Source organism: Lithobates pipiens, unplaced genomic scaffold (genome assembly GCF_037356315.1).
Source record: "Lithobates pipiens isolate NorthernLeopardFrog02 unplaced genomic scaffold, aLitPip1_a1.2 Scaffold_8, whole genome shotgun sequence".
Taxonomy (NCBI): Eukaryota; Metazoa; Chordata; class Amphibia; order Anura; family Ranidae; genus Lithobates; species Lithobates pipiens.
In genome coordinates this window covers 183,292,259-183,302,363 of record NW_027507903.1, presented here as the reverse complement: position 1 = coordinate 183,302,363, position 10,105 = coordinate 183,292,259, and the positions used below count along the sequence as shown (strand labels likewise).

The 10,105-nt window shown below is 42.7% G+C and overlaps 1 protein-coding gene across 2 annotated transcripts in view; it reads right to left on the bottom strand.

Annotated features, from left to right (window-relative positions):
* TRMU (tRNA mitochondrial 2-thiouridylase) overlaps positions 1-10,105 on the bottom strand; it is a 35,382-nt gene that overhangs the window by 308 nt on the left and 24,969 nt on the right. For both annotated transcript variants that reach the window (XM_077473512.1, XM_077473511.1), the window contains exons 10-11: positions 3,348-3,430; positions 1-186 (exon numbers count right to left, since the gene is read on the bottom strand). The exon at positions 1-186 is cut by the window's left edge and continues 308 nt beyond it. In XM_077473512.1, the coding sequence (XP_077329638.1) occupies positions 10-186; positions 3,348-3,430 (260 nt within the window). In that variant the 3' untranslated portion in view covers positions 1-9. The remainder of the gene's footprint in view (positions 187-3,347; positions 3,431-10,105) is intronic.

The following is a 10,105-nucleotide window of genomic DNA, read 5'->3' as shown; positions in this document are numbered from 1 at the left end:
TTGCAGCAGTCAGGTTAGTGGATCCAAAGCTTTAAAAGTCTCTGCTGACACGTTTGCCGCCGCCGCCGCTGCTGCCGCCGCAGATTTCATTCTCTCTTCACACTGTTGTAAGACGTACAATGAAGGCCCCAGTCTCACAATCTTCCCACTTCCAAGACATTCTTCCCCTTTGTAGAAGACCGCAAACTGGCATGTAAGCAACATAAACAGGAGTTAGAAAATTGAAAACTTGCAATGTAAACAAAAGGAATGCTTTTAGAATACTCAAAGATGACTTCATGATAATCTGAACAAAATCATGTACAAATCTGGCACTCTTACATTTTTGTCTCAAACTGTTGCGACTTGCATATGGTCTGCAAAAAGATATGAAGGCAGTCATGTTCTTGTAAAAATGGTGGTGTGATGTGTAGACTCTGCGTTACGTGGACTTCCTAGCCCTAAGGAGTGTATGAATGACTGAGACAGAATATCTCCAACTCTTGTAACCTGGGTTTATACAGCCATGCCATCAAAATCAATGACTGAAAAGCAGGGTGGTAGATTGGTCCTTGAAACAGAGGATACAGATGATCAGGAAGGGCCCATGAGGTGTCTGCCAGGAATCTGATGAGGTGAGAGTACCATGCTCATCTGGGTTAGTTTGGCACAGTGAAAAAAAAAAATCACCAAAAAGCCCTACATCATGATCCTGAAGAACAGATAAAAGAGCTTCAGAGGAAGAAAGGCATAGATCAAGCAGTACTGATCCCAAGGTGCAACCAGTGAATCCACAGATTCAGCCAGCAGATTCCTGTACCTGGAGACAAACATGTCCAGTTCGTTGTTGAACGTGAAGGCTAGGAGGGAAACATCTGGCATCCACCACCTGAGACACAAGTCCTGAGAACATCTCTGGGTGAAGAGACCAGTCTCTCAAGTTCAGGGGGTGATAATCAAGGTAAACTGCTTGCCAATTGGCAACACTAGAAATATGGACAGCAAACAATGTTGGGACATGAATTTTTGCCCAAGACAGAATCCGCTCCACTTGACTTTCCACAGTAACACTTCCGCTTCCTCCCTGATGACTGATGTATGCCACTGCTGTCTTACTGAATCTGGATCTGATGACGGAGTTCAGCTTTAGAGGAATCATACAGAGCTTCAGCCGTTGATCACCTTCCCTAACACTGTCGGTGTCCAAAACGCCTCCTCAGTCTGTCAGGCTGGCATCTGCCATAAGAACTTTTCAGAATGGAAGAAAATATTTGCCCAATTATAGGCTGGGTTGGTGAGCCTTGCCCAAGCAGCCAAAACATTGAGTTGCAACCATCTAGAAATATCAATCTTAGTTTAAAGTTTTCCTTTCCTGAATCATTTTGAAATTCCATTTAAAGTGGAGCTCCACCCAAAAGTGGAACTTCTGCTCATTTGTCTCCTCTCCCCCTCTGGTCCCACAATTGGCACCTTTCGGGGGGGTATCTTGTTCCCACTTCTGGGAGTCCAGGCCGCAGCATCATCGTGGGGCTCCCCGTCACCGGGCCAGTAGGAGAGAGAAGCGGAGCCTCACGCATGCACAGTAGGGTTGCCAGCATGAAGCTGTAAGGCTAAACTGCAGGGTACCCTTACCTGCAATGGTGGTGGCAGCACCCGATAGCTGATGGAAACCTCAGCTGCGGTGCCAACATCGCTGGACTCCAGGAGAGGTAAGTGTCCTATTGTTAAAAGCCAGCAGCTGGAGTATGTGTAGCTGCTGGATTTTATTCATTTTATTTTTTTGGTGGCGGAACACCGCTTTAAGACTTAAGACATTGAGGTCTTCCATAGCATGATCCAGTTGTGAGAAATTATGTCCCACAGGTGTGCAGAACAAAAGTATTTTATGTTGTAGGTTAGTGCAAAAAGAAGAAAAAAAGAAAAAAAGAAGAAGAAAAAAGAAGAAGAAAAAAGAAGAAGAAAAAAGAAGAAGAAAAAAGAAGAAGAAAAAAGAAGAAGAAAAAAGAAGAAGAAAAAAGAAGAAGAAAAAAGAAGAAGAAGAAAAAAGAAGAAGAAGAGAAAGAAGCATCACAGACAGTACTGAAGTGTTCCAGAAGACAGACCAAAAGAAAGGGCAACAAACTAGTAATGTTTTGTCCCACAGAAAAAACAAAGCTTTGGGAGGTGCTGGAAAATGGGGGGGGCATGCAATTATGCATCCATGATGACCACACAGTCTCCTGTATGGAGGTGGGCATGGACCAATCTGTTGGATCCCATGCAAAAACAATTCCCTTAAAAGACAAGGGATTGATTTACTATATCTAGAGAGCACAAAATCTGGTGCAGCTCTGCAAAGAAATCAGTTTCCAGTTTTGTTTTTGGCTACAGTTTAATTGAACAAGCTGAAATCAGAATCAGGATTGGCTACCATGCAGAGCTGCACCAGATTTTGCACTCTCCAGTTTTAGTAAATCAACCCCGTTGAGCATCTTGATATTCAGAGGGCCCTTTGGCTTTGAAAATGACAAACAGGTTTATGTATCTCTATTTGAGAAACATCAATGACTTCTTGACCCAAGAGTTCTTCCAGGGGAGCATGAGTATCTGTTGGTCTTTCCTGAGAGTTAGGAAGATTTGATAGAAGTCAAGTGGAGGCAGGGATTACATGCTAGCCCCACAATACTGGGTATGGCCTCCAAGATGGTGCCAAAGATTAGCCAATCCAGATACTGCATATCAAATTCCAGCTCAGCAACATAAATCAAGAATCTTTAAGAAAATAGGTCTACAACTAATGGATATACTTTTCAAGCTAAGAAAAGACATCAATCCTCCTAGGTTACACAACAAAAAAAAAAAAAACACACACACACACACACACACACACACACACACACACACACGAACCACTTGAGCATTATGGGAAAGGGTGGTGTTGTACTGTTCAAAAGGCCTTTTAGGTTTGCCAGTGTCCAGTTCCTCAAAGGAGGCAATATAGCCCAATATTGCTGATTCTACTGATCTTATGTCCCTTGATGAATAATTAAAAAATAATATATCCATGAGTAAAAGGACAAGTATAGTACGTATTTAGAATATAAACCACTGTATAAACTGTTGGTGCTATACAAATATCTATAATAAAAAAATAAAAAACACACAATCACCTTTGGGTGATCTATGTATATTGCAGGGATTTTAGAAAACGTAGAAAAGCCCCACTTGTTTCTGTTCTTAATAAAAAGTTGTATATTCAACTATGTCCTTAGAATACTGAAATCGCTTTAGAAGTAATTAACCCTTAGGTAGTATCACTCCTATTGCAAAGGATACCTAGAATTGTACATGCATCTTATTGCAGACTTCTGGATCATGTCCGTACTCACCTGTCCTGGTGTCAAGGCTCTTATTGGCTTTGCCAAGGTTACCCAAACTGTGCCATCCTGGTTTAGGGTTAATACACAAGGTACTGAAACATGAAAAATGTGTGTTAAAGAATAAGAAAACATTTGGTTTTTACAGCTTTGTTAAATATTTTACATCATTCCACCAATGGTCTGCTGCTTTAGCTGCACAAAATGTTATCAACCAAAACTAGAAATTGTAAAATTTGTTTTTTTTTTTTTAAATGAGGGAAGTTGAGCAAATGACCCTCAAGGTGGGATACATTTTTTTCAGTCTATTGGTCCTAATTTATTTTATTATTATCATAAACTTTCCATTTGAACCTTCAAAGATCAGGTTATACACAAAGTATTTAGGGTGTAACATGTTGCCAAGTGGGCCGACAATGGTCAGATGCCCACGAGGTCCCTCACCAGCATTTTCTCCTCAGCCTCTTCCAGGTCCTGGTCTTTGGCCGTCTTGATCAGCTGGTGCGAAGTGATATCATGCATGGGAGTTATTCATCCTGGCACTGTGTCCGAAATGTAAACCAAGCTGCACATGCACATTCTGCAGAGGACTGCGAACCGGCAGGTAAGTATTTTATTGCAAGTCTCTTTTGCAATTAATAGCCTGTTTGTATTTTATGGCCTTTAGTTCCATTTTAACAGTAATACTTTATATCCTCCTCATTTAATAAAGAGATCAGTTAAAGTGATCGATGGCAACCTAGTAGAATCCATCCTACATTGGTTTTACTTTTGCAGAGTAAATTTTGATTGGCTACTATAGGTGACTGCACTTTAACAGTAATACCTTCAAAGGTCATGTGACCAGCTATCTTAGTGGGAAAAATACCACTTTCTTCAACAAAATCAAGTATTTTGCAGCTAAAACTAAAAAGAAAAACTTGTCAATAGAGAAATAAATATGCATTCCTATACTCCTAAAAATGCAAGTTGCCTGGTGTCAATACTTTCTGAATCATTAACTTTGAGCCAGATCAGCCACAAAGCAACCCATATATGTCCAGGGGCCCCAGCTACAACCTCCTGCAGTAAACCAGGGGGATAGCAAAAATTTGTCAAAGGTGTGAACCTTCCTGTAGGATGCACTTGTAGCCATTTTTTGTCCAATGGGACCAAGTCCGTACAGACAATACAAATGACAAGGCCTCTGTGTCTAATGCATTTCCTATCAACATAAATCAAAGCCGCTAACCAATTAGTGACTCAAAATTATAACCATTGGGCAATCATAACAGACATAATGGCTTTTCACAAGGACATCTGAAATAAGTTTCCATATTTCTCTCATGACACATTGCTAGTCACATTCCAAAATGGAGCACATTTGAACATTTTGATCTGATGTGTGTGAAGACCACGTTTAACCAAATGCCAAGCAGTTTTCACCTCTATGCAGGGTGTAAATTTTGCTTTATATTCACTATCATGCCCATAGCAATTATGCTTCTCCTTAACCTCTGAACAATGTAACCATTGACAAAAAAATAGTCAGACAATTCCAACAAGATGCGACAGGTAATTTCTTGGGGATTACAGAGCGCTCTCGGTACATTATGTGGAATTAAAAAAGAAGTCCCACAGAATGCTGTACACACTTTCTAATAGCTCCTAAAATAACACAGACATGTCAAGCAAATTTACACAGGATCCCTGCGACAGGAACAAATGGTGGATAGTAAAAGGTATGCCTATTAACACATGTACATTGGACTGCGATTTCAACAAGAACGGAAACAAAATGACTCTTCACAAAGAAATAAAAAAAAAAAAAAGTATGTACAGGGTACCTTCATCAGGTGGGATGGATAATGGAGACTTCTGGTTGATTGTCTACTGTTCATATTCTCAATTAAGTTCCAGGGTTACTGGATGGAGTAAGTGTACTTTACAAGTCTTTCATACATAGGTTAGTATTAATTGGCCTGATCACCAACGTATGTGTAGGGACAGAGAACGATGGTTTATTTAACAAAGCAAAAAGGAAATAGTTTTTATTTAATTTTCGGTACATACAGTACAAAAGTTTTACGCAAGTGTGAAAAATGCTGTAAGCTTTCAGAAATAGAAGTGTTAATAGTTTGCCTGTATTCTTCATTTTGTTAATTGAATAAAAAAAAAAAAAAAAAAAAAAAATGATATTTATTCATCATGCCATACCATCAGGGAGATGTATGATTGACCCCAAATGTATTCTACAGCAGGACAAAGACCCAAAACATGCTACCAATGTCATTGAGAACTATGGGCAGTACAGAGGGTAAGTTATCACTTCTGCCTAGCAGCATTAGGGTCGTTGGTTCGAATCCCAACCATGGCACTACATGCTTGGAGTTTGCATGTTCTCCCTATGCCTGCGTGGGTTTCATCTGGGTCCCCGGGCTTCCACCCAAACTCCAAAAACATGGTAGGTTAACTGGCACCTGTCTAAATTGGCCCGTGTATATATACCGTATATACTCGAGTATAGGCCGACCCGAATATAAGCCGAGGCCCCCAATTTACCCCCAAAAAAACTGGCAAACTTATTGACTCGTGTATAAGCCGAGGGTGAGACATGCCTGTCCATCCCTGTGTGTGTGTCCGTCCATCCCTGTGTGTCCGTCCATCCCTGTGTGTCCGTCCATCCATCCCTGTGTGTCCATCCATCCATCCATCCCTGTGTGTGTGTGTCCATCCATCCATCCATCCCTGTGTGTGTGTGTCTCCATCCATCCATCCATCCATCCCTGTGTGTGTGTGTCTCCATCCATCCATCCATCCATCCCTGTGTGTGTCTCCATCCGTGTGTGTGTGTGTGTGTGTGTGTGTGTGTGTGTGTGTGTGTATGTGTGTGTGTGTGTGTATGTGTGTGTGTGTGTGTGTGTGTGTCCAGCCTACCTTTGTCCCGAGCCTCCGTCCCGTGCCTTGCCTCCTTGCCTCCGTCCCGTGCCTTGCCTCCTTGCATCCGTCCCGTCCCGTGTCGTGTCGTGCCTTGCCTTGCCTTGCCTTGCCTTGCCTTGCCCCCGTCCCGTCCCGTCCTGTGCCGTGCCGTCCCGTGCCCTCTTCGTCGGCGGCCATTGTAAAGTTCAAAAGTTGCGCCGCCGCCTTCGCCTGTGATAGGCGGAACACTGAATTTCCCAGCAGCCTGTGTTCCGCCTATCACAGACGTCGTATCATCCTCGTCCGTAGTACGAGGATGATACGATGTCCGTGATAGGCGGAACACAGGCTGCTGGGAAATTCAGTGTTCCGCCTATCACAGGCGAAGGCGGAGCCGGAGGCGCGGCTTTTGAATCGAATGGCCGCTGTCTGTCTGCTCGACACGCTGATCGAGCGGGCAGACAGCGATGACTCGAGTATAAGCCGAGGGGGGCACTTTCAGCCTCAAAAAAGAGGCTGAAAATCTCGGCTTATACTCGAGTATATACGGTATATATATATATATATATATATATATATATATATATATATATATATATATATATATATATACATACAAATGTGAGTTAGGGACCTTAGATTGTAAGCTCCTTGAAGGCAGAGACTGATGTGAATGTACAATAGATGTGTAAAGAGCTGTGTAAACTGACAGTGCTATTTAAGTCTCTCTAATAAATCAACTAACAAGGAGTCCTGGAAGTGATAGTTTCCCCCCTCACAGAGCCCTAATCTCAGAGTCTGTCTGGGATTAAATGAAGAGACAGAAGGATTTGAGGCAGCCTACATCCACAGAAGATCTGTGGTTATTTCTCCAAGATGTTTGAAACAACCTACCCGCCAAGCTCCGTCAAAAACTGTGTGCAAGTGTACCTAAAAAAATTGATGCCGTTTTGAAGAATAATCACACAAAATATTAATTTGATTTAGATTATTTTTAATTGTGCCACAAAAAATGCAAAACAATTAAAATATATATTTTGAAAGCATTCTTCTTACTTTACAGCATGTCGTTATGCCTGCCTAAAACTTTTGCACAGTAATGTACATGCAGAAATAATTTATTCAGAGCATACCTAAAAAGTAAGCACACAGCTATATGAGCAAACCATAAACCTGGTATGTGGGTGAACTGTACCTTATTATGCCAAAAATTGTTTAATGTAGCACTAACCCCTGAAGGAGCTGCTGGTTAGATTTGGGCTTACCATTACTCTTTTCTCCTCACTTCATGTCTAGGGGTGTCCCGTGGTAGTTGGCCCAGTAACTCGAGACTGACAACAGATCCACTTGAATGGATTTTATTTACAAAACGTAGACAATGAACAGTCTCTTAAATTGGGATCAGAGGGTTGGAAAGGAAGTTCAGGTACTCTTAGTGTCAAAGTCAAATATTGAAGAACTTGCTTACTTTGACTGCATCCAAAGAATAGCCATTCACAACTGGATGTTCACTCAAGTTGGATAGTCCCTCTCTCACAAGGTCTAGCAGCCAACAAGGTGCTTACTCAGGAACAAGTCTCTGCCACAGACGTTGTTATAGAACATACAAGATAAGTCCCTGCCAGACGTTGTTGTAGAACACGTAGGAAAACTAAACTTAATAAAAGAACACTCGTGGGATAACCTGGATCTTTCAGCCAGCTTGGCGATATCCACAAGACCAGATTCTCTTGCTTACTTCAGCCCTTCCAGGCTCTAAGAAACCAAACCGTAAGTGGTCTTCTTCTGAAGAGTTCGCCCCTGGGTCTCTCCAAACCGGAGACGGCACCCAACCACCTCAAAACCCTCCTTTAGTTTCCTTGCCTCGGGCTAGCCAGCCTCGAGACATCAAGATCGAGTGGATCCGCACCCCAGGCCATAGCCTTCCTGGGGGCTGGTCAGGAGGACCAGGACCATGAAGTCAGCACATCCTTCTGGACAGAACACTGAACAACGTGACGCCCACATCTTAAATACCCTCTTCCAGAAAGCACAGCAAGAGCGCCACTCCCACTGGGCAGGCTCCGAGAGAGAGTAACTTAAGCACCCAACCAGACCATAGTTCCATACCCGCCAGAAGAGACAGTGCCCCCTGTGGTCAGGCAGAACATCTCATAGCCCAGTCAGACTGATGCTGAAGTCCAAATTTAGACAATTGTACCCAAACCAAACTGCAGTTTAGGTATAACCTTAACTTTGAAAAACGCATAGCGCGTGCTCTTCAGGAGTCGGCGCTATATGGCTTCATGCACACTGGAGCTCATAAACTGCATTTTGTTTTTAAAAGCCCATAAACTCCACTCTGTTAGCCTGTGTGTCCATGCACACATGGAAGTTTTTTTAGCTTTAAGGCCGGGTTCACACCGCTGCGATGCGGGAACGCCGCAAATCCGCGGCGTTTTCCCGCATCGCACACCTCCCGCCGGCAGTTCACACTGCCCTATGCGGACGGCTGGGAGTGTCAATGTTATGTTAATGACACCCCCAGATCCGTCGGCATATCGCAGTGCGATCTGCCGACTCGCACAGGAATCGGATCGCATGGTGTGAACCCCCATGCGATCCGATTCTGTTGCGGACCCAAAAAAGGGTCCCGTGCGAGTTTGCTGCGGGAGCGCTGCGAATTCAGCCATACTATCTGTATGGCTGAACTCGCATTGCTACGGAGATCGGATGTGATTTGCTGTGCGAATCACATCCGGATCTCCCCCCGCAGCAGTGTGAACCCAGCCTAATGAGCAGTGGAGTTTATGGGCTTTTTTCTGAACGCCAGAAATTCGCATTCAAAGTGCCGTTTTTCACCACCAAAAAACGGCAAACGCCGATAAACGCTCATAAACGCGCATTAATTGGCATTCGGCGTTCTATTTTTTTTTTCCATAAAAGATTTTATTGAAAAAAATGCAAGACATACAACTGTGCAAGTCAGAGAAACATCATAAACACAAAGTGCTGTCACGACCCTATCTACTCGCAATACAGATAGCGCTATTACACTGTTACATTGGTACATTCGGCGTTCTATTATTTTAATGGATTTTGGGATTTTTGGAATGTCCTCTGTGTATTTTTATTAAAAACGCTAATAAACGCTCAAGCGCTAGTACAAAGCGCTAGTACAAAGCGCTGTTAAAAGCACTTTTTCAACCAGCGTTTCTGCCCGAAATCTGGTGTCCAGAAAAAGCTTTTTTGAGCTTCAGTGTGCATGGAGCCTATAACGTTATCTCAGTTTTTTCTTTTTTTTTTTTTATAAATTTTAAATACTTACAGAAATGATATACAAACACACCCATAAGGTCAACAAAAAGCTGTAAAAAAAAAAAAAATCCAGAAGATTCTACTGGTTATTGTGTATGCAGAGCAAAAGCTTGTGCATGTGAGAATTAAAAAATTTTTTTGACTTGCCATCATATTTCGCACCAAAGACAGGTCACCAGCATCAATAAATAGGGTGAATGTACACGATGGTGGCAGGGGCCCTCCTGCAGCCCCTGGGAGCCCATAACCAGTGCAAATAATTTAGGACGATACATGCAAAAATAATTAGGATGGCCAGCAGAGGAGAAACATTGAAAAATATAAATCGCTGACCTCTCCTCTCTGGCGTGCTCAACTCTGAACATGGCTGGATTAAGAGCGGTAAAACCTTGGTGGCTCTGACTGGGAAGACACTATGGGTCATGTCAGCCCCCCCATGTGATGGAGGAGGGAGGAGGATTTTTTTCAACTGCTCCTGAACTTTATGTCATCTTATCAGTACATGTACACAGGGTCGTTTATTGTCGTTTCTAGGCAACTGCATTTAGAGGCTTTTTTTGGAACCCAAAAAAATG